Below are 25,773 nucleotides of genomic sequence, written 5' to 3'. Positions count from 1 at the left end.
AAAAACGTTGAAAAAAAATTTAAAAAAAAAAAAAAGTAGCCATGTAAGAAGTATAAAAAAAAAATTACCTGGGGTCAAGCTGAGAGGTGGAACTAGAAAGACTAGCAAAGGTCAGATCTTTGAGTTAACCTGGGCAAACCTGGTTAGGGCACAATGTACTTTTAACTTCTCTCATGTTCTGATATTCCCTGGTGATTCCTTTCTTGAAACTAACTTCCTGAGGATGCTGGTGTGATGGGAAGGAGGGAAGGAAAGGCAGTGGGGAAGCCTAGAGGAAGAGCTCAGGACTGGGGAATGGCAGCTTAGAGATCCCAGGTGCCCTCAGAGGCAGTGACAGGTTACTTAGGTGACAGTAAAACCACCTGGGCAGAGAGGCCGCAACCTTGTGGGAATAAATCAGCAATGTCTCTAGAGTTGAAAGTCCTGCTGCAGAATGGAACAAGAGAAGACATATTAAATGTTAGAGGAAGAATTACTGACCCCGGGTTTGAGGGAAAAAGAGGAAATGGGACGCCTCTGGTTATTTGACTCTTCCTCCCCTCTGAGGTTTCTTCTTGCAGCCCCAGAAGGGAGGCCAAAAGACAACCAAACACCTTTTAGGTGTTTTAACCCATGGGTCCTGACCAAGCATTGGCTACAGGGACCTTCATGAGATTCAGAGCCACTTCCACTGAAAGAAGCCAGCTAACTAAGGGATCAGGACTGGGAACACAATGGACAAGACCAAGGACCCCGGGCACTATAAGCTGACCATACTCTTCACCCCTGCTCTTCCTAGCCTTTGCTCCTGTGTGATTTCCTGAGTTTTCCCTTCTTCCCTTGGATCACTATCCTGTTTGCTTGACCTGCACCTTTTGCCTTATAACCACCAGTCTTGTGGCTAAACCTCAAGAGAGAGGCAACGCTCAGAGGTGTTTTTAATGGCAAATCTATTAAGCAAAGCCACAACATTTATTTATCTCAGCTTATCATTAACTGTATCAGAGACAACCTGCCTTACTATTGATTGCTCCCTCCCAAACCTATTTCACCTATCGCTTGCTATCAGATATATCAGGAGGAAGAAAGGGAAACCCTAGCCACAATTTTTGTGTTTTGTTTAAACTAAGAACTTTCTCATGAGTCAGATTTTAGATCTGATTACTGCAATCTTTAAATCAATGTAAATAATTAAAGTCTAAGGTGAGAACAGAGAAGAAATCAGGACTGTTGGTGATCTTAGTCAACTAATTACTGATTCGGTTTTAAGAAAAATATATAGGGGCGCCTGGGTGGCTCAGTCGGTTGAGCGTCCGACTTTGGCTCAGGTCATGATCTCACAGCTCGTGGGTTTGAGCCCCGCGTCTGGCTCTGTGCTGACAGCTCAGAGCCTGGAGCTGCTTCAGATTCTGTGTCTCCCTTTCTCTCTGCCCCTCCCCTGCTCATGCTCTGTCTCTCCCTGTCTCTCAAAAATGAATAAACGTTAAAAAAAAATTAAAAAAAAAAAGAAAGAAAAATATATGGCTAAAGGGTATCGTTTTATGGAATTGTTTTTTTTTTTCCCAACGTTTTTTATTTATTTTTGGGACAGAGAGAGACAGAGCATGAACGGGGGAGGGGCAGAGAGAGAGGGAGACACAGAATCGGAAACAGGCTCCAGGCTCTGAGCCATCAGCCCAGAGCCCGACGCGGGGCTCGAACCCACGGACCGCGAGATCGTGACCTGGCTGAAGTCGGAAGCTTAACCGACTGCGCCACCCAGGCGCCCCTGGAATTGTGTTTTTAACTGACATAATGTTTATTTGTTTCCTGCTTCATTTTGTTCTAAATGTGGCCAATTGTCTCAATACCATGAATTTAAAAACACATTGCTAGATACCATAATCCAAGGGAGCTGTTTATGCACAGGGGAAAATCAAAATGTTATGGAAACAGAAAGCCAACAGGAAGCATGTGGCATTGTGAAGGGTCAAGAATGAAGAGCAATAAAAAGGCAGAAGATGCGATAGCAGACTGCAATTTTATTCTTTTTACCCTGACATTCTGTAGCTTTGCTTTCATTTTGATTACTAGCATCTGTTAAAAAGAAAACCACAAGACCCAAATGGTGTCACTTAGGCCAAGTCACCAAATCTGGGGCTTAAAACCCAACCTAATGGCAGACTGAAACTGCCCCAGAATCGTAGTCTTAACCCATCAGTCCAGAATCTTCTGATCAGAATCAATGAGGTCATCTGTCCCATGGGCCCTGTCCATCACCCAAAGGAAGATGAATGAGATAATTGACCTGATAAGACCCCCTGGCCTTCTACTCAAGGGAAAGTGATCTTGCCAGATACAATCTTTTCTTTTCTTATGCCAACAACTTTCTTGCCCCACCCTCCTTCCTTCCCTTCTACTTGCTACATGAGTGCTGCCCCACACATGAACCACTTAATAAAGCCCATTATATCTTCAAATTTACTCAGCTGAACTTCTGTTCTTTAACACATCCTAGGGTGTGAATGTGAACATGCTTCTTCTCTTCCAGCACCATCTGCCTGCACAGGACCATCACTTTTCAGACAGAATAGCCTCCTAGAATTTCACAAGGCTACAAACTGAAAAGGGGAAAAAAGGGAAATATTTATTTTTAAAATATACAATGAAATATAGGAACCAAGTCCTTTTCAGACTTACCAAAGGCTGGTGCACTAGAAATAGCGACCGGCTGCTGTTTCATGACAGGGGGAAGTGTGGAAGGGAGTTGGTACCCTTGCAGTTTCAGTTTGATAAGTTTCATAGCTATGGAAAACTCCACTTGATCCATTCGCCCATCATTGTTCATATCAGCTAGCGCCCTGCAAACCAACACCAAGGGCTTGGAATGATTCTGACCATAAAAGAACCTTCCCATAACCACCACTCCCACCCACACAACAGTCGGCTCCCTTAATCCCGGGGAGAACAAAAAACAGAAGAAAACAAAGCACACCAAACCAAACCAAAACTTGTTTACCAAGCTATAGGAAGCCACCTGGGAATACTGACAAGGTTTTGTATCAAAGTAAGAACAGTTTTTATTGTGTTATTCTTTACTTATGTGATACATGAGGTAATGTTCAGTGTGAACGCCAGGATATGCACTTTGGATATCTAATGGGATTCTTTCTGAGGTAGTGAAAATGTTCCAAAATCAGATAGTGGCGATGGTTCACGACTCTGTGGACACACTAAAAACCAGTGAATTATACATTTAAAAGGGGGGAATTTTACTGTGTGAATTATGTCATAATACAGATGTTAGTGGAAGGGGCTTGCTGGCTCAGTTGGTGTATGCGACTCTTAATCTCAAGGTCATGCATTCAAGCCCTGCGTTTCCCCTAAAAAGATGTTGGGGTGGAGGAGTAGGAAAAGAGAGTTTATTTCTATAGATTCTTGACTAGATAGCACCAACCCCTCGACGAACCCTACCATGGGGACATGACATGGTGTGGTACACTATAGTTCTACTATACCTTTAAAGCTGTGAAAATTAATTGAGTTCCCAAACGTATTCATTATTTACAAATGGTACTCAGACACAGGTAGTCAAGTATAACTTGCAACGAGCATTTTCCTACTCAGGTTTTTATTTTTTTTTTCTTTCTTTAATTTTTTTAAGGCTTATTTATTTTTGAGAGAGACACGGAGCACAAGAGGGGGAGGAGCAGAAGAGAGGGAAACACGGAATCTGAAGCAGGATCCGGGCTCTGTACTGACAGAGCCTGATGTGGGGCTCGAACCCACGAGCTGTGAAATCATGACCTGAGCCGAAGTCGGATGCTCAACCAACTGAGCACCTCTCTTCAACTTTTTTTTAAGTGTATTTATTTTTGAAAGCGAGAGAGAGAGAGAGAGAGAGAGAGAGAGAGAGAGAGTGCAAGTGGGGGAGGGGCAGAGACAGAAGGAGAGAAAGAGAATCCCAAGCAGTTTCCAAGCTGTCAGCACTTTCTTTTCTTTTCTTTTTTTAATGAAGTAGAGTTGACAATGTCACATTAGTTTCGGCGCAATGAGCTTTAATGTATGTTCTCTCAAAGAAGAGTAAGCAAAAGAAAAGGAAACTATAGCCACCGGAAACTATGCAAACCACAACTGTGCATATTCACAATTTATCCTCTCCTGCATGAAAAATGTTCATCCAAATTTCGTTTCCTTTAGTCTAGATATTAAAAGTGTTAGGGTGATTTATTTTTTAAAACCTATCTTAAGAAAAATTTTATTGGCGACAGCAAAACATAAGACCAGCAACTCCAGTTAAAATGCCATGACTAGTGATCTTAAATGAGCCACATCTAGTAATGTCTCAAAAAGAAAATTAAGTTTCATAGAAAAGAATCCCATGTTACTGAAGTTAACTCAAGGAAGCAAACATGAAACACAATAAAAAGCATGACATACAACAAAGATGAAAAATCTCTAAACATGTTGGGGGCACATGGGTGGCTCAGTAGGTTAAGTGTCTGACTTTGGCTCAGGTCATGATCTCATGGTTCGTGGTTTCGAGCTCTGCATTGGATTCTCTGCTGTCAGTGTGGAGCCCACTTTGGATCCTCTGCTCCCCCCTCTCTCTCTGCTCCTTCCCTGATTGTGCCCTCTGTCTCTCAAAAATAAATAAACATTTTTGGGGCACCTGGGTGGCTCAGTCAGTTAAGCATCTGACTTTAGCTCAGATCATGATCTCATAGTTCGTGAGTTTGAGCCCCATGTCGGGCTCTGTGCTGACAGCTCAGATCCTGGAGCCTGCTTTGGATTCTGTGTCTCCCTCTCTGTCTGACCCCTTCCCTATTCATGCTCTGTCTCTCTCTCAAAAATAAATAAACATAAAAAAATTAAAAAAAAAAATTTTTTTAATCTCTAAAAATGTTAAAAGCTGTAAGAGTCGACACTATTCTTTGAGAAAATAAGAAAAAGTCACAAAGTGGGAGATGGGCTACAGAAACCACCTTTCTGCCTCAGCTAGGAGCACACACCAATCTTCCTGTCACCAGTGATCCCCTTCAGCAAACCAGTGGGGTCTGAATTTCACTCACTGACAGTAAGCTTGAGAGTTATTTTGCATATGTTTCTTTCTCATCTGGATTCGTACATAAATCAGTTATTCACATCCTTTGCTAAGCTTTCTGATGGACTACATATGTTTTTCTTCTCAATTTGTAAGAGCTTGCTGTATATTACACATACATATTCATATTACATTCACTTTATCTGATTTTTTTTAACTTATTATTACTCTGTTCATTTGTGTATAATATCTTTACCGTGGGAAATCCTACATTTTTATACTATGCGATTTCACTTATATGTGGAATCCAAAAAACAAAACAAATGAACAAACAAAACAGAAACAGACTCATAAATTCAGAGAATACAGGTTGCCAGGGGGGTGGAGGGAGATGGTGGGAGGGTGGATAAAATAGGTGAAGGGCATTAAGAGGTACAAACTTCCAGCTATAAAATAAATAAGTCATGGGGGATGTACAGTACAGCATAGGAAATACAGTCAACAGTACTGTAATAACTGTATGGTGACAGATGGTGACTATACTTACCATGGTGATCATTTTATAAGGTATATAAAATGTCAAGTCACTGAGTTATATGCTTGAAATTAATATGATACAAGTTTATTAACTAACCCAGCCTCTTCTCATGAAACTAAAAAATATTTTTGCTGTAAAAGAAATGTTCATACGAAGTGATACCTATTTCTGGATAATCTACTATGAACAATTCCCGGGTCAATACAACAGTGATCTGATCACACTGGCTCTGTGGTACGGTCTGGTTCTGATGAGACTTTTCTCTTCTTAAACTTTGTTTGGCTATTCACAGATGTTTGGTTTTCTTTCCCCTATGAATTTTAAGATCATTTATCTGTTCTACAAACAACCCTACAGGGCACCAAGCTGTAACGACATTAGCCCAACAAGGACACTAGTATGTCCTAGAGTTTGTTCAACTCCACAAATATTTCCCTTAATAAGATTATATCACTTTCTTGGGGTGCCTGGGTGGATTAGTCAGTTAAGCGTCTGACTTCAGCTCAGGTCATGATCTTGCGGTTTGTGAGTTCAAGCCCCACATAGGGCTCTGTGCTGACAGCTCAGAGCCTGGAGCCCGCTTCAGATTCTGTCTCCCTCTCTCTCTGCCCCTCCCCTGCTTGCTTGCACTCTGTCTGTCTCTCAAAAATAAATAAATGTTAAAAAAAAAAATTTTTTTTTAAAGATTGTATCACTTTCTTCTTGTAAATAATAACTTTATTAAATGTATTCTTAGGAGTTTTATCATTTCTATCATTATTTTAAATGGAACATTTCCCCCATTTCCATATTTAGGCGTTTATTTCAAGCATAGAGAAAAATTTTGCTTCTACTAATCATGTATGCTATATTCAGCTATCTTACCAAACTTCTATAAACACTACGTCTTTACACTGAAATCTCTTAGTTTTGTTAAGTATATAATCATATAACTGGCAAAAAAGAGTGTTAACTTTCATTTCCAGTGTTTATATACTTCCTTTTTTTTTTAATTGGTCTTACTGGCTCTAAGACATCATTGAATGTGTGGGCATCCTGTGAAGCTCTAGGTTTCAATGAAATGGCTGCAATGCTTCACTGTTTAGAAGAATATTTGGTAGTGATCTTTAGAAAGTAGACTGACATTTTAACGGAGCTTCCTTTCTACATATAAGAACTGTGTACTTTTTTTTTTAATCAAATGCCTATTCAGCATCTGCTGATCTGATCATACTTCCTTTTGCTATAATAATGCTGAGAAAATGTCTTGATTCTGAACCAAACTTACGCTGCTGGCATAAACTCAAGTCAGTCATGGTTTTAGTACATTGTGGAATTCTATTTGCTACGATTTTGTTTTGATTTTTGCATCCATATTCATAATTGAGCCTGGTCTCTGGTTTGTTTTATTTGTAACTATTTTAAGGTTTTATACAGGAAGTTAGGGTGAACTTTCCTTCTTTTGCTAAGGTTTTCTAAAAAGATACTCAGCAAATGGTTGCTAACAATCAACATCAACATGCATACTTAAAAAAAAAATCAAGCAGATGGATTCTCACTCTCAATTCCCAACACCACTGCCCCCCAAAACACATTTTCTTTCTTTCTTTTTCAATGTTTCTTTATTTTTGAAAAAGAGCGAGCAGGGGAGGGGTGGGGTGGGGGGTAGGGACAGAAGATCCAAAGCAGGCTCTGCACTGTCAGCACAGAGCCTGATGTGGGGCTAAAACCCATGAACCGTGAGATCATGACCTGAGCCTGAAGTCAGACGCCTAACTGACTAAGCCACCCAGGCACCCCCAAAGCACATTTTCTAGTGAGAAATAAATATCCAATGTGGGATAATGACTAGCTGAGGGAGAAGAGACTTTCTAGAACTTTTCAGGGTTTAATTAGAAGAATTTCATGTTTCTGAAAACCTTCCACTAAAATGCCTCAGTGGGAGAGGAGGGGAGACGTGTAATCTTCAAGTTCCAGGTGCTTGACTTTAAGCCACCCACCACAATCCTACATCTTTTTGAGAGTTTTGTGGCATCTTTATTAAAACCTTTTTTGCTCAACTAACAAAACATAACTGTTGGGACCCACTGGTAGTAAAACACCAAAGGACTTTACGCAAATATATTAGTTATCCTACAAAGCTCATGTCTCTCTTCCTTCCCCTCTACCAGTGAAAAAGCTGGAACACTAGAAGAGCTGAAATTCTATTTCTCAAGGTCTCTCTGGGGGGGGAAAAAAAAAAAGGACTTCAGCTCAGCCATCCGCTTTCACCTCCATTTATAGTTCAGTCATTTCTAATAATCCCCCCAAAAGATGAAGAATCCTAAATTTAAATTCATAAAACTTCCAAAGTGAAAAAATACACAAGCAAAAAACAGGCATAAGTCAAACAATTATTGTATATGACTCAAAAACAAAGTGGTCTTGGGGCACCTGGGTGGCTCAGTCGCTTAAGCATCCGACTTCAGCTCAGGTCATGATCTTGCGGTTCATGAGTTTGAGCCCCGCGTTGGACTCTATGCTGACAGCTCAGAGCCTGAAGCCTGCTTTGGATTCTGTCTTCCCTATCTCTCTGCCCCTCCCCCACTCACGCTCTGTCTCATGAATAAATGTTAAAAAAAATTTTTTTTAAAAAATAACAACAAAGTGATCTTAAAATACAATGTTTAGCCTGATATTAAAACCCATACATAGCAACAAGCGAGGTTGAGATGAGAGAGGACCACAGGTCTGCTGAAATCTTCAGGGAAAGCTACATGAAAGCGTGTGTAACATGCTGGTGAGAAAAAGTGTTAAAAGTCCAAATGAAGGGAAATCTGGCAACATCTCCAGAATTACCTATGTGTTTACTCTTTGACCCAGCAAACCCACACCTAGGATTTGACCCTGAAGATACACACCTCCAGCAATATAAAAATATACATGCTTCAGTTCATTCATCATTGCTACATTATTGGAAATAACTGAAATGCACACACACAGGAAACCGGTTGATATATTACAGTATATCTTCTAGAAGGAATACTATGTAACTGTAGAGAAAGAGAGAGAGAGAGAGAGAGAGACAGGGGGAGAGACAGAGAGAGAGAGATCTATAGAATGATATGAGTGATTTCCAGGATGTGTTGTTAAGTGAGAAAAGCAAAGAACAAAAGAACATTTACAGGTGGTAATCCTGAAAGTAAGAAGGAAGAGAACATAATTTAAATATAGATATGCACACTAAATATAGATATATTATAAACCTGCTTTTTTCCCCACAGAAATAAATAAAGGAAGGATGATAAGAAACTAACAAAACAGGTGAGCCCAGGGATGAAGGAATAGCACAGGGAATAACACGTCTCTGGGTTCACTTTTTTGTATGGTTTTGGCTTTCAGAACCTTGTTCATGTGTTACATACTCAGAAATAAAATTAAAGTCCACAAAGAAAGGAGATCCATAAACTGAATAGGAACAAAAACAGATACACCCAAGAGTATTTTAAGTAAGTCACATACCCACATAGGAGGAGTAACGTAGTACTCAGGGTCTAAACAGCAGGGACCATGAAGCACTCACTCCTGGATTCCAAGGACTGTGTTTGTAGTGGACATGAGTGTGGCAGTTGTGAAAGTACTTTCTTTGTTTTCTAGGATTAAAGGATATCAGACCACCTCTCCTCGCTCACCTTGTTCACTGCATGGAGGTGAAAGCCTGTGGCCCTTTGCGGACCCACTGCACTCACGAAGGCTTCTCACAGAATGCTCCTCTCTCACAGTGTAGATCAATCCAGCCTACTCATTCATTCGTTGATTCATCGATTCATTCATTCGTTTTTTTTTTTTTTATTCATCCAACAAATAATTTTTGAAGATAGGTACCTAGTAAGGCCCAGGCCCTTTCTAGGAATTGGTGTCACAATTGTGAAAGAGACAGAGGAGGTTCCTGCCCTCACAGGGCTAATATTTTAGGGCAAGCCGACACTAAACAAGAGAACTAATCAAATGATACCTCATGACGGTAACTGCTGTTAAAAAATTAAAACAAGGTAGTGGGAGGGAGAAGATGGTGGGTAGGAACAGGTGAGCAGAGGGAACTACTTCAGATGAGGTGACATATGAACTGAAACCTGAAGGGTAATCAGCCAGCTTGCTATGTAAGGATCCGGAGGAACTATATTACAGGAAGAGGATATACCACGTGCAATGACCCAGAAGTCAAGAAGAAGCCTGGCCCGTTTAAACAGAAAGGTCAGTGAAACTGGAATACAAAAACTGAGGAAGAGAGAGGTGGAAAATTAAAGATGAAAAAAGCAAGAACCAGCTAGTATTGGGCCTTGGAGCCTTGATAGGACTTTAGATTTTCTTCTCAATGGGGAATTTAAAATAGGTTTACTTTTCACAGAGATAGTGTGGGCACTGTATGAAGAATGAAATCTAAAGGGGCAAGTTTGAAAGAGACTCTAAGTCAAAATGCTGACCAGTGAGCCCAAGTGAGAAGACAAATTAGGACAACAGCAATGGCAACGGAAAGAAATGGCCAGATTGGGGATAAGGTCTGTAAATGGAGCCAAAAGGCTGCGCCGATGGACTGAATGTGGAGGGCGAGGCAAAGAGAGGAATCGCGCGGGGCTCCCAGGAGCTGGACAGACGCTCAGTGCCATGAACGGAGGGCGGAGAGAGAAGGGATGCAGGGGAGGGAATGGGAATTCAGGATGACTTTTTCAGTTTTTGGTAAACAAGTTTGGCAAACTGATCTTTCTGGGGGCCGGAAGGCCCTTCTGACATAGGCACAGAGGTATCCTAAGACACTGCGTGTTATACAACTGTTGGCCCTGCCCCCAAGCCCCTCACTGCAGAGATAGATCACCAAGCCATTCTAACATTTGCCTTTAGGTCCCAGGTTCCTGCCTTCTCTCTCTGGGCCCGCTTCCCGGTGGGCCTTCCTGCCCTTCATTTCTCTCCTTAGGAGCCTCTAATCCCCATTTCTGTGGCCTCTACTGCTTCTGATGTCAAACCCTTCTTCATTCAAACTCTTTTTATTTCTTGGACCATCCAGGCTCCTGTCCATTCCCCTCTGCTTTCTTCTCCTCCCTCTCCACAAGAGGCCAAGGTTGAAACTATAAACATCTGGAGTTGCCAAAAGGATACAGGATATTTGCCAGATCCCTTCCAGCTCCTTATTAGTAAGACAGTTTCTAGGAAGCTGTCTCATCTTTGGCACTACACATACTAGCTTGACTCTATCCTCTGAGAATTCAGGTTTCCCTGTATGGTTAATTGGAGATTGGGCTGGATAGGTTAAGTTGCCCCAAAGGATCAGTAGGTTACAGTTTTAAAAGTTCACAAACTAGTTAACTGGAATATAGTTTCTACCTGAAACAAAATCTATACAGGTTTATAACACATATTCCCCAACAATCCACATCATTCATGTATTCGAACTGAAGTCCACAGCAAAGAAAGTAAGTCCCAGAGAGATAGCTACTATTATAATTCCAAACTCCCAATCCAAAATTTTCTTCTTCCCCCCCATGACTGACAAAGGGACTGCTCAAACCTTCAGACTCAAACCTACTCCTCTTTCCACCAAAAGGGGCATGGACCTTCCCCGGCACCCCACCAAACCCACAAGAGAGCACAAGAATAGCATGACAGATGGAAAGTGAAAACTATTTCATTAGATCAACTGTTATTGCTTATACATTTAAAAACCTAACTCTGGGGGCACCTGGGTGTCTCAGGTAGTTAAGTGTCTGACTTTGGCTCAGGTCATGATCTCACGGCGTGAGCTCAAGCCTCACATCGGGCTCCTTGCTGACAGTGCGGGGCCTGCTTGGGATTCTCTCTCTCTCCCCCTCTCTCAACTCTCTCTCTCTCTCTCTCTCTCAGAATAAATAAACTTTAAAAATACATACATACATACATACATACATACATACTCTGAAGAGGTCAAGTATTGCTCAGGGTTACCAAATAAGTGTCAGTGGTAGGGCTGAAAGATCTTACTCCTACTTTGCACTATGCTATTCTGTCATCTTAGCAGGACAGCTGTGGTTCATGAAATTTATGATTACTCAAAGACATTTCTTTGGGGAAAAGATACTTACTTAGAGGCATGCTTCCCTCACCCCCTAATAACAATTCTTGATACAAGGAAAACATGCCATCACAAATTTATTTAATGAAATGTCAGAAAAAATTAAAAACAAAGAACAGTTTTGACTCAAGCCAAGGCTGCCAATTCATCACTTTTGTTGTTAATACAAATTTTCACTATAAAAATAGTAAGTTGGAAAAATGACTTTAATATGCTTAGCTAAAAACAGTTTGGAAAGCTGACACTAACATAATTGCACAAAAAAATGAAATTTACTAGATAATACTTTATTTTGCCCCATTATACTCATTTCTACATGGCAATTTTTATACTGCTATTAACTATATATCCTTCCACCAGACTGCAATTTCTATGGAAGCATGGATTTTGTCTATTCTGTTCACTGATGTACCCCAAGCACCTATAATAGTCACTGACCCATAGTAGACATTCAATAAATATTTTCCACTGTTGACAAATGTAAGGTGTCATTTTCTTGCAGCATAACGCACCGTAAAACTGCTTCTTGGGGCGCAGTCGGTTAAGCATCTGACTCTTGATCTCAGCACAGGCCATGATCTCAGTTTGTGGGTTCAAGCCCCACACTGGGCTCTGCGTTGATGGCATGGAGCCTGCTTGGGATTCTGTCTCTCCTTCTCTCTGCCCCTCCCCTGCTTGTGCTCTCTCTCTCTCTCCAAAGAAATAAACTTGAAAAAACAAAAAACAAAACAAAACAAAAAAAACCCTGCTTCTTGAATGAATGTTCATAAATTGGGAATATAGCACAAAAGCAGAATTCAATGGAGGAAGCTATATCTGGGAAAGGAAGGTTCTAGTGAGTCATCTTGACTGACAATGTGAAATACAATCATCTACCAGAACACAAAGCAAATGAAAGCTTCTTACAGTTAACACAGATGTCACATGTCTCTTGAATTTAAACTCGGGCACTCAACTGCTAGGGCAGTGCCCCTGTGCTCACATGAGCATAAATTCTTGCTCTCCCCACCACTCTCCCACCCCTTGCAAACCTTTTACTTCATTTTAAAAGTAATTCCAAAAACCTTGGTTATCTGATTTTCCCAGCTCAAAGTAGATCAGAAGAGCTAGAAGGGCATCATAGGAGGAGGCTCACCAATTGGAAGAGACAGTCTGGCAGCCGATATGCTGACAACCAGGAAAGAGAAAAGAAAGCAGACACCAAAAAAAGCACAGGAATCTGGTATCATTTAGTTTCAATTCAAATATAGCCATATACAAATGTGTGTGTGTGTATATGTATGTATGTATGTATGTATGTATGTATGCGTATATATGTATGTATATGTGTATGTAGATTTCCCATGAGAGTTTTGCTATTCTGAACACAGGAAGTGCTTTTCATACTGATGATACTTGAATTAAACTCCCTACATTCTGTAGACTCTGCTTGAAGGCAACAAGGAACTAAGTCAATCTTTATTAATTTCCATATTATAAGAAAGGCCGATCATTTAAGGGGACAAGTAATTAGCTGGGCAATTTAGTTCTATGGAATACCCAATCCCTGACAACGACAGCAGGTACCTTTTTGGGTTTTGTTTTGAGGGCCTATTACACACCAGGTCCTATGCTAAGTCCTTTATACACGGTTTCTCTGCTAATGTTCTCAACAACCCTTTAAGGAAAATATATCTTCCCTTTTTCTAGATGAGAAAACAGGTCAGAGAGGATAAATACATGCTCTAAATCATAAGGATAGAACACCGTACAGCTGGGATTCAAACTCAGGAGTGTGATTACAAATCCCGTGCTCTTTCTACTGCACAGCAAGCTGACTCCCCAACACTAATAAGCCCTGGAAATGAAGTATTAACTGCAAGAGCCGCACTGTGTGGGAAAATGTGACCTCTTGGCAACAGAACTCAGCGTGACATGACCAAAGTCGTAAACTTAAAATCCACAATTATATTTCCCACTTTTTTTTTACTGGCCCTTTCTTTCCTGTGGGTTCAAAAGAATGAATGCTTATTTGTGATAGTTAATCCAGGAATTCAACAATATTTACTAAGCATTCACCTTGTACAACACTGTAATAAATACTAGTTATTTCACTATTCCGCTGGTGGTTTCGCTACTGACCCTTAAATATTTTCCTTACCTTTTAGTCAATGAAAGATACAGAACCATTACATTATAAAGCAAGAAATGCGGGACTTTCAGATGAGCATGGGTGATGTAAATAAGGCTAAAACAAATTAATGAGAAAATACCAAAGTGTAGATTTCTCCACTGGGAATTCAACTTTTTGACAGTGTTATCTTGCAAATGTCACCACTTTTTCTTTTAAAGTCCCACCTTAGAAAGCTACTTTTCAGAAGTATTCTCTGGTTAAGAAGGAGTAGAGTATTTCAGACCAGAGATTTATGTTCACCTTCTGTATCTTAAGAAATCCTATTACTGGAATATTTTATTTTACCTTTTGCTTATGTTAAGTTCCAACTTACCATATCTGTGCTAAAACAGGCTGAGGTAACCCAGATTGAAAAAAAAAGTTTCTAGCTTGATCACCTGTAATAAATGAAAACAGTTTCAGGAAACAAACAATAGCTGACCGGTATCTTCTTAGAGCAGAATTGCAAAAATAAGAAAGAGGCTGGCAATTCTGCAAATACTGAATTAAATATAGGATAAAAGCCAACGCCTATAAGCAGCAGTAAAATGAACCCATCAGCACTGACTTTAGAACTTAGAACTTAACACGTTAGCAGGGGTAGATTGTCCACTCTAATTAATCTGCTATTTAGTGAGACGGGAACAGCTATGACAAAGCATAGGACATATGACAAAGCACATCTATTTAGGAATCCTCAAGAAACTGATGACCCCACACTTCTACTTTTTAGGTTCTCTGCCATTCCTAATATCTGTACTTCAAACTGTCGGTACATCTGATACATTTATGGAGAAAAAGTAACAATGATTACAAGATTCACATCAGTGATTAACAATTAATAATTTAAAGATAACGGGGATATACACACACATAAATACAACTCTCCAGGAAGTCTAGATCCCATTTTTTTTCCTAAAGCTAACTCCTAAAGAGTAACCAAACAGAAAAGATAATAGATAAGGCAAGGTACAAAAAAAACTTTAAGGATACAGCAATGAGAGAATTCTGTCGTTGGCTTTTTTTTTTTTTTAATATTCAGAATCTGTTCATTTATTTACATTTCCCAAACCAGTTCAAGATCAAAATTAAACAAGCATTTTAATTTAAGGACCACAGCCCATTGCTTTATTACTTAAAGAATGTGGTACATTGATTCTCACCAATTCCCATCAGCGATATGCCCAAAACAAGTGGCTTGACATCCATTAAGGAATGCAAAGAGGCTTGAATGCATTATAGGAAATGCAACTGAAAAAATACAGGCTCAAGGCTAAGGCAAATGTCCCCTTGGCCATATGTGCCCACCTCAGCTTCGCATAATAGATTTTCCACAGGTATATGCACTGCTAATAAGTAAAAATGTAAAAATACTGTTTCCACTTACCAGTAATAAACCCAGATATTGGCTTTAAACTATGAAACTGTTGATCGTGCTTTGCTCTTTCCTCTACAGTTATGGCCCAGATATCCAGGCTGCCTAGAACCCAAAGAAAAGACAAAGAAATTATTCAATGAGAAAAGAATAACAAAGTGCTCACACACACTATTTCCCTAGTACTTTCAGATTCTGTCACTATGTTATCAATTATTTGATCGATTAGTATCTGTTTGTCCTTGGGTGTTACGCATATAAAGTTAGAAAATTAAGAGTAAAACAGGCCAAAATAAGAAAGATACCAGCACAAATTCTTTTTTAAAAAACTTGCCCTATAATCTTACAGTTAGCAGGACTATTTAAAGACATAAGTTAATAATCATTTATTTATATAAACTCAAGCAATGAACCAAGTGAAAACTACATTCTCAGGTGATTCAAATGCCACACGTGAACGTTATGAAAGATCCAGAGCTTCACATTTCATATCCCATGTGATTCCATGAAAATCTTTCTGGAGCGACAAAAATATTGAAATACTGGATTGTACGGGGCGCCGCCTGGGTGGCGCAGTCGGTTGAGCGTCCGACTTCAGCCAGGTCACGATCTCGCGGTCCGGGAGTTCGAGCCCCGCGTCAGGCTCTGGGCTGATGGCTCAGAGCCTGGAGCCTGTTTCCGATTCTGTGTCTCCCTCTCTCTCTGCCACTCCCCCGTTCATGCTCTATCTCTCTCTGTCCCAAAAATAAATAAACGTTGAAAAAAAAAAAAAAGTTTAAAAAAAGAAATACTGGATTGTACTGATGACATACAACTCTGCAAATTTACTAAAAGTCACTGAATTGTACAGTTAAAATCGGTGAATTTTATGGTATACAAATTATACCTCAACAAAGATGTGCTTAAAAATGGGTATCCTGAAAAAAAAAATTGCAAACCAAAGAGACTGGGCTTTGGTTCCCCTTCAGTTTCAGCTCTGAGACTGACCACATGCCCCCTCACTTCTGTCACTTCTGAGATCTTCCTCACTTTTAGTCCTAGGTCTCCTCAATGTGATCAAAATAATCTCAGATTATCTATAGACTGAAGACCTTCCAAAGTTCAGATACTTTCCAAAAAGCTGGGAACAGGCAATAAAATGTGAATGTGGCTAGCACAAATGCAAAATGTCTGAACATTGAACCTCTCCTCTCTACGGGGTCTGGTGGGACAGTGACAGGAAGGGTGGGATTCATTCAGCCGTGGGAAACATATTTACTGACTGCCTCCTATGTGCAGGGCCCAGCGTCAGACATCAGAGACACCGTAGTAACTGAAACAGATATGATCCCTTCACTCAGAGGCCTTCTAATCCTACAACTTCTACTGCCCTCTTGAAATTCATCCGTGGAATTAGAAACAAAAGGAAAAGTTGGGGTGCCTAAGTGGCCTAGCTGGTTAAGCATCCAACTCTTGATTTCAGCTCAGGTCATGATCTCGGGGTTCATGAGATTGAGCCCTGCATCAGGCTCTGTGCTGAGCCCGGAGCCTGCTTAAGATTCTCTCTTTACCTCTCTTTCGTGCTCTAAAAAAAAAAAGAAGAAAAAAGAGAAAGAAAACACACAAAACACAAACCTGCCCAGTAATGAGGAAGAGGGACAGAATTGAAACAATAATGCTAATGGTTTTGAAAAGTTTGCATAATCTAGAATATCATAGGGACTTTTACAGATGTGATCAGAGAGGTGGTGATTTGTGCTATACTCTCTTTATGATGACTGGATTAGACAGCTGCCAAGAGTCAGCCATTAAAATGGCACCCTCTCTTTAAAAATAAATAAGTAAATAAAATTTGGCCAGTAAATAAAGCCAATATTTAACACTTTAATCATAATATTAGGAAAAATTAGCTGAAACAAAATTTTTTATGCACGCTGATATGTTTCAAGCAGATAAAGTAAAACAAACAAAAATTGTCCTGCTGCAAATCCAGGCTTTAGGAAAAGTACAGAATAAATGACCCAGTCACCTCAACAAGTACAATGCAAAGAGAAAACAGTGAGGAGGCTCAGGAGACACGTGAACTGAGATCAGTGTCTGCATCCTTATTTGAACTGACAAACCAGAGCAAAAAAGGGTCTGAAGACCATCAGGAAAATTTTAACACTGACTTGATAGTTGAAGATATAAAGGAATTACTGTGAATTTTATAGGTGTGATAATGGTGTTGTAGTTATGTCTTTAAGAGTGTTCTTATCTTTTAGAAACACTAAAATATTTGTGAATGAAATGGTATGAAGCCTGAGGGTTGCTTCCAAAGAATCCAGATGAAACAACATTAAAAATATGGTCTTGGGGCGCCTGGGTGCTTCAGTCAGTTGAGCATCCAACTCTTGATTTCCGCTCAGGTCATGATCTCAGAGTTGTGAGATCGAGCCCCATGTTGGGCTCCATGCTGAATGAATGTGGAGCCTGCTTAAGATTCTCTCTCTCTCCCTCCTCTGCCCCTCTCCCCGACTTGTACTCTCTCTCTCGAAAGTAAAATAAATATATATATATTTAATATATGTATATATTATATACATACACATATACAAAATATATATAATATATAATAAATATATATAATAAATTATAATTATAATAAATTATAATTATATATATATATATATAATCTGGAATACATTAAAAAAGGAAAATCTCAGAGAACTTACCTCCAAAAGGTGTTGGAAACTGAGCCATGGTTCTGTTACTTTTACCTTGCTAATCGACGCCTGTAATTGAAATGCAACATTTAAGTTTATGAAAACTTCATTTCTATACACTTATAAACACACTGGCATGCAGTCTTTAATGATCAGAAACTGATACTAGTGCTGTTCCATATGAAAATGAAAGTTACAATTAAGGGGTTCATTCATTCATTCTCTGCAGCTTCTTAGTGCCAGCTACAATGGCGGGCACTGGGGAATGTGAAGCTTTCAGTCTGGTGAGTGATACCATTCGCTCAGAACAGCCTATTATATCACTGAGGTCTTACTTGTTACTCTTTAAATGTACGCCTTTACTTAACTATCTACATATACTAGTCCATCTGCTTGATGGTTGTAACAGCAGCTTCTTTTAATGAGCACTTAGTACAAGCTGCACACTGTTCTGGGTGATTTATAGCTCTTAAAACTCTTCATCATCACAGCCCTATGATATCAGTAAGACAGACAGGTATTACCATCCCCTTATTACAGATGAGGAAAATGAGAATTAGAGAGATGAAGTGATTCAAGCAATACCACACATCTGGTGACTAAGCTGGATTGGAGCAGGGATAGCGAACTCCACAGCCTGCGTTCCACCCATGAAAAACACAGTCTGCAATCACTACTGAGAGATTTTGAGAAAGGCCATAAACAATGTATCCTATGTCAATGTCTGTCCAGAATACCAATCACAAACCCAATGCTCCAAAATCCCCATCAGGCGTTATCTGTTCATGAATAGCCAAGGTGAACCTCGTCTTCTTCCCCAACTAAAATAATCCAAAATTAGTATTTGCTTTTTCAACATGGCAGAGACATACAGTTAAAAAATGAGTACTAAATATTCATACATTAAAAAATTTAGTTACTTTTAGATATTTACAATTACAGTCCCTTGTCCTAATACTCTTCAATTTCCTATTTTAATCTGTCCATGGATTTTCCCCCCAAATATCATATTTTTAAACTTCCAAAAGCTTTTTCTTGTTCTTAACTCTTTATTCCTAGTACTCTGTCATTTTTTTAACGGACACAACACCTTTTACTCTCCGGATTTTTTGGGTGGGAAGGAAGTATTTTGCTCTTTCATGTTCTTCTGTTTCTTACATCATTTGATTCCTTTTTCTGTTTGTTGGCCGACTGTTTTGGGTCTCTGTCACTTTTGAGGCTTTCCTCATCTATCTGGTGATCCCTGGCTGCTTCCTCATATTTAAGAGTGAGGTACTAAAAAAAATCAACATGGATGCCAGTTCTCTTGATTGATGGACTGCTGTAGATGACAGTCACATTTCACTCGGAGACCTCCAGTGTCAATACGCAGAGGTCTCTTCATTCAAGCTGCTCAGTTTTGCCAGAAAGAAGTGTATGGGAGGGTGCTGGCTTTTGGGGAGGAGTAGAAAAGGCAGGAGTAAGTGAAGGGCTATACTTCCGGATGCACACTAAGACCTACTCCCTATATTTTCAGCCCCGACCTTTACTCTTCTGGTCAGAAGCATCTCTGGTTCTAGTGCTTGACCCATCTCCCCAGGAAAAATGGGACTGAAGAAATCATGTTTGCTGGGGATGCAGAAGACATTCCAAAAGATCTGGACATAGACTTTTCAAGAACTTCCGTTTCAGCTACAAAACTGACCTCTGCCTTTGGCAGCCACCAAACACTCTGAATCCTGTCAAGACACTACTCCTGGGGGCTGCTGATTTGTCCCTCATCTCTGCCGCCCTTCGGTAGGCACTAGGTTGTACCTTCCTCTGAACTCGGTTACCACTCTATTCGCTCGGTTTCCAAAAAATTCTTCAGATCTTTTGTTCACTATCTTCTCTACTATTATCTTTCTCCCTATGTGTTAACAACTGCTGTGCTTCCTTTGCGATCACTGCAGATATGATGGAAGAAGAAAAGATACATGTGGTCAAGCCACCATATTTAAGTGGGGGTCTGTGGATCCCGTTTTGAGGCAGGCCACTTCTCACTGCCAATTCCCTTTACGGCACCTGGGTGGCTCAGTAGGTTGAGCCTCCGACTCGATGTCAGCTCAGGTTGTGATCTTGCTATTGGGGATCCTGAGATCTTAGACCCTTGCTGGGCTCCACCCTGAGCGTGGAGCCTGCTTTGGATTCTCTCTCTCCCTCTCTCTCTTGCATGCATGTGCACTCTCTCTCTCAAAATAAATAAATAAACCTTAAAAAAAAAAAAAGAAATTAGCTGCTATTCTCTTCTTCCACAATTTCTCGCTCAATACGCTATAGAGGTGAGCTTGATGATTTTCCAAAATTTTTTAATGTTTCATCTCACTTAATCTTCATAATGCTCTTAAAATTGACAAATCATACATCTTTTTATTGAGCTTTGCAAAAGCAGTAAGCTCTCATTTTTTAAAAGCATAGTAATGCAAATATTTCATATATAGAACATGAGAAAACATTCTGTTCTGGTTTACTTCCATTCTTTACTATTTATTGCAAAATAAAGAAAAGTTACTGGTTTATCTATCTTCTTGGTACCCAGCCACTTTACCACATTTTTTTATTGGTGCTAAGGCACTCAGATGAGTCTCTCAGATTTTCTAGATCTATATCCTCTGAGAATAAAGAATTTAAGGGGCGCCTGGGTGGCGCAGTCGGTTAAGCGTCCGACTTCGGCCAGGTCACGATCTCGCGGTCCGGGAGTTCGAGCCCCGCATCAGGCTCTGGGCTGATGGCTCAGAGCCTGGAGCCTGTTTCCGATTCTGTGTCTCCCTCTCTCTCTGCCCCTCCCCCATTCATGCTCTGTCTCTCTCTGTCCCAAAAATAAATAAACGTTGAAAAAAAAAATTAAAAAAAAAAAAAAAGAATTTAAGCTTGCATTATTTGCCCAAACCAGTAAAGCTAGGCTATGTAATAGGTGGAAAGGCAGGAATTTTGATATTGCCCCTGGCTTTCATGGTGATGGTTTTGGTGTTTAATAAGTATTGATATTTCATAACCAATGAAATAGGTTATAAATAGTTCTATCTGCTATTGTGTTTTGGTAAATAGCTTTTGCCATGTTTAGGCAGTTTTCTATCATTTTTATTTGACTTAAACTTTCATTAGAAAAGCCTGCTAATTTTTTTCAGAGGCTTTTTTAGAGTATTTAATAAGATGACCATGTATTTCTTTTTTAATTAGCATACTAAATTATAGTGATATACTTCCTAACACAAATTATCCTAGAATTTATGTAATAAACCCAACTCAGATATGCATGTTACTCTTTTACTACATAACTAGGTCCAATTTGCTCACATTTTCTTCAGAATTTTTGCTTAAGAAAACATTATACACAATTCTATGCAACAGAGAATCTAGAGACAATGGTTAGATTTCTACTTCACTGTAATTTCCAAACTGATCTTTTAAAAGGACATAATACTTTAAGAGAGCATAGAACTAACTTGAAATGTAAAGGTATAACATGAAAAAGGTCCCAAGACAAAATAATTTTAGGGGTGAGTTTGAACTAACCTTCAAGAAACAAATAATTCCTTTTACTAAAACAATTCCACAGGTTATGAAATTAGCATAACCAATACTAAACTATGGTAACAAAAGTAGTGACCATTTTCACCTAGATATAATTATATGCCTTACTTTAAGTGTTTCACAGCTATTTTGAGAGTCACAGAGTATAACAATTCCTATAGTCCAAAGTATATATGTATATTTTTTTAAATTTTTTTTTAAAGTTTATTTATTTTTGATAGAGTTCAGTGAGCAGGGGAGAAGCAGAGAGAGAGAGGGAGATGGGAGGATCTGAAGCAGGCTCTGTGTTGACAGCAGCGAGCCCCATGTGGGGCTCAAACTCACAAACCATGAGATCATGACCTGAGCCGAAGGTGAACGCTCCACTGACTGAGCCACCCAGGTGCCCCAAAGTATATTTGAATGATCAGTGGCTCCTTGCAAAGAGTATTTGCTGAAATAAAAAAAAATAAATAAAATAAAAAAAAATTAAAAAAACTTTAAAAAGAAAAAAAAATGGGGCATCTGGGTGGCTTGGTCGGTTAAGCATTCGACTCTTGATTCCAGTTCAGGACATGATTCTCACCTTAGTGAGACTGAGCCCTGCATCAGGCTCTGCACTAAGCATGAAGCCTGCTTAAGATTCTCTCCCTGCTCCTCCCCTGCTCATGCACTCCCTCCGTGTCTCTCTCTCTCTCTCAAAACTAAGTACGTGCTGTTTACTGTCCTTCCTAGAATTCAGGAAATCATCCCCCACTTCCTCCCTCTGCCCCGCTCTGTGAACCTCTTCCCCAAAAGCCTTCACTTCATTATTAGCAGCGTCAGACAAAATTTATCTTCTGGCCCTTCTAACTACCCTGTCTGCTTCCTCGTCATCTTAAATCCGTAAGTAACAATGGAAAGGGTTGCAACCTCAGCCTGCGCCCTACGCTTGCAAATAAAGCCCTTCTGTCTCTTCCCTCCCCAATCCAAGCCTTGTTCCTTAACTGTCACTCAACTTAAGCCAGGTCCTGGTAAGGAATGGACCTAATAAAAACTAAATCGCTTTGAGGTGTGAAGAAGATGTACCTTCCAGACTTATTACTAACACAAACATCCAAATGCTGGTTTAAGGATGACGTTGGAATATTCCCACCCACATTTCTTTTAGCCACAGGCACTTCAAATGCTATTTACAGTTAGGTTCTCCTCAGCTCCTGGGGAACCCCAGACAAAGTAGTAACACGCAATGAAGCAACCAGATCGAACCTTCCAATCCCACCTCCTTTTCAGTTCTATGCCACACAGGCAGATCAGGGTGATAACATCTTGGTTCAAACTGTTGTTCCTACTTTTACATATATTTGTCGTATGTATTACAATAATTTGAAAAAAGAAAATAATTTTTTAAAAATACCGCAAGATTTCTAAGTGCCACAAACCAGATTTCTAGTTTGGCTACAGTAGTATAAGTCCACTAGAGCCTCTGTCCCACTTAAAACTAAAAACTGGGCAGGGGCGCCTGGGTGGCTCAGTTAAGTGTCCAACTCTTGGTTTTGGCTCAGGTCATGATCTCACAGTTCATGGGTTCGAGCCCCGTGTCGGGCTCCATGCTGACATTGATGGTGTGGATGGAGCCTGCCTGGGATTCTCTCTCTCCCCCTCTCTCTCTGCTCCTCCCCTGCTCTTTCTCTCTCAAAAATATATAAACTTAAAAAAAAAAAAACACACTTTTAAAAACTGGGCAAAAGTTTTAAAAAACAAATACCTAAGGACAATAAAAAGTAAAGAAAAGTAGGCAGATTTCAGAAGACAGTCAGAAGTCCCCCCAACTTTTGTTCACTTTTCTCTAGCAGCTCTGCCCCGAGAGTTGGCCCAGTCATGGAGTTATGCAGTGAGGCAGAGGAGCAAAAGGTAAAACTCTGGTAGAAACCCAGTCTGGCCAAAGGAACTAATAAAAAAGGCCTCTGTGGACAGGAGAGTGTGAGGATCCCTTAATTCTGTAAATGAACTCCCACAAGACTCAGGCTCACCTCTGAGCTGCAGGACGGAACAAAAGTAGCACAGCAAAAGTATTGAAAACTGACCTAACAATGGGACCTCTGTGAGCAGGCAGCAGCAGGCAGAACTTGTACTTGGAACCTAATCAGGAAGAAGACCTGCTACAACCAACACCAGCACTGTGCAGAGGGTCATCGCAGCACCCGGAACCTGACATGAAATTCACAATCTCCACGAGGTAATCCAAACTTACTGGACATACATGCAACTAGGAAAATCTTGCAAATTCTCAAAGAAAGGAAAGACTGTAATAAACAGATCCCAGATCCCAAATGATACAGAGACTGAAATTATCACAAAGACTTTAGAGGAGCTATTATCACCTGTGTTCCATGAGGTAAAAGTAAACACAAATGAAATGACTTGAAATACACAAGATCAGCAGAGAAGAAAAAATTAGTTGAAAAAGAAGCAAATGGAAATTTTAGAGAGAAACTTAGATCTTCAAGAATAAAGGAACAGAAACAGAAATGATAAATATATGGATAAATACATAAAATTATATTTTTCCTATAAAACTCCTGAAGATACGTAGAGTGCTGAAAGCAAATATTGTCACACTGTGTAGTAGGGCTATCAACATGTATAAGTGTAATAATACATAGGACAACCTTAACAGAAAGGTCTGTTGGGTAAGAGTAAGGGACTTAGATGGCTGCAAGCCTTCTACATTTTATTTCAAGTAATAAAATATTACCTGTAAGCAGACTATGAAAGTTAAATATATTTAATCCCTAGAGTGACTACTTAGAAAAATAAAAACACAAACACACAAAGAAATATAGCCAGAAAGGCAACAGACAAATGAAAATAGAACACTAAAAATTACTCAATTCAAAAAAGTCAGGAAAAGAAGAATAGAAGAACAAAAAACAGGATAAACAAAACAAATAATAAAATAGCAGATGTAATTCTAAAATACCAATGACTACATTAAATGTTAATGGTCTAAACACTAAAGAAGAGAATGGGGGGAGCAATGTAAACGACAAATAGAAGGAAGGGAATAATAAAGATACTAGCAGATATAAAAGAAATTTTTTAAAAGACCTACAATAGAGAAAATTAATGAAACCAAAATCTGGTTCCTGGGGGGAGGGGGGGACAAACCCTTACTGACACTGATTAAAAGAGAGAACACAAATCAGATCAGAAATGAACTAAGGGTCATTGCCATCAATCCTACAAACATTAAAAGAATAAGAAATACTAAAAACAACTTTATGCCAACAATTTGACAATGTGGATGAACAAATTTCTTGGAAAAAACTTACTAAAATTGATACAAGGAGAAACAGAGTATCCAAATATTACTATACTTATTAAAGGAACTGATTTTATTTTTTCTTCCCAAAAAAGAAAACTGCATTCTTTCACTGGTGAATTCTATCAAACATTCAAGGAAAAGAAAATACAAAAACGTTGCAAACTTTTTCAAACAACAGAGGGATCAGTGCCCAACTCATGTTTTTGAAGCCATCATAATGCTAACACCTGACAGATATTATCTTCCCAAAATTACATATCAAGACCCTAAAGAATATAGATGCCAAAATCCTTCACAATAAAAGTTTCATCTTAATAATACATAAAAAGGTTAATGAAACATGACCAAATAGGGTTTATCACAGAAATGCAAGATTTGCTTACCATTTGATAATCAGTTAATGTAATTTACCACATTAAATGAATAAAGCAAAACAAACAAACAAAAAAACCCCAATATGATCATTTCAGTAAATGTGGGGAAAAAAAGCTTTTGACAAAAAATCAACACCCAATAATGATTAAAACTCCCAGAAAATTAGAATTAATAGGAAACTTCCTCAGATACAGGGCATCTATGAAAACCTACAGCTAATATAGTCAATGGTTTAAGACTGAATTTCTCCCCATGAAAATAGGAAGGCAGGGATATCTGCTTTTACCACTCCTATTCAACAGTGTTCTGAAGGTTCTAGCCACTGAAATAAGGTAAGAAAAACAGAAAAATAATAGCCATAAAGATTGGAAAAGAATAAAATGAAACTCTCCCTACTTGCAGAAAACTCCAAGGAAGCTACTAAATACGGTAATAAGTGAATTTACCAGATTCTTATTTTGCAAAGTGACTTAGCAAAATTACAGGATAAAAGGTTAAGTTAATAACGTTCTAAAAATCAACTGATTTCTCATATACTAGAAGCAAATAATTGGAAAGTGAAATTAGACAAACAATCCCATTTACAGCAGTGCCAAAAAATGTATAAGTGCTAGGTATAAATTTAACAAAAGACATCAGGGGTGCCTGGCTGGCTCAGTTGGTAGAGGATGGTACTCTTGATCTCAGGGTCATGAGTTCAAGCCCCCCTTTAGGGCATTGAGCTTACTTAAAAAACAAAACAAACCAA

General features: G+C 39.3%; 1 protein-coding gene across 1 annotated transcript in view; it reads right to left on the bottom strand.

Moving 5' to 3' along the window:
* ITSN1 (intersectin 1) overlaps positions 1 to 25,773 on the bottom strand; it is a 218,383-nt gene that overhangs the window by 132,964 nt on the left and 59,646 nt on the right. Inside the window, exons 2-5 of the mRNA XM_047099240.1 lie at positions 17,822 to 17,881; positions 15,141 to 15,233; positions 14,088 to 14,151; positions 2,659 to 2,819 (exon numbers count right to left, since the gene is read on the bottom strand). Of these exons, the coding sequence (XP_046955196.1) occupies positions 2,659 to 2,819; positions 14,088 to 14,151; positions 15,141 to 15,233; positions 17,822 to 17,849 (346 nt within the window). The 5' untranslated portion in view covers positions 17,850 to 17,881. The remainder of the gene's footprint in view (positions 1 to 2,658; positions 2,820 to 14,087; positions 14,152 to 15,140; positions 15,234 to 17,821; positions 17,882 to 25,773) is intronic.

This window comes from Lynx rufus, unplaced genomic scaffold (assembly GCF_022079265.1).
Source record: "Lynx rufus isolate CCGP_SWC_20201006 ecotype Redwood Valley unplaced genomic scaffold, mLynRuf1.p SCAF_5, whole genome shotgun sequence".
Taxonomy (NCBI): domain Eukaryota; kingdom Metazoa; phylum Chordata; class Mammalia; order Carnivora; family Felidae; genus Lynx; species Lynx rufus.
Note: the sequence above shows the minus strand (reverse complement) of the source record. Positions and strands in the feature narration are given on the sequence as shown.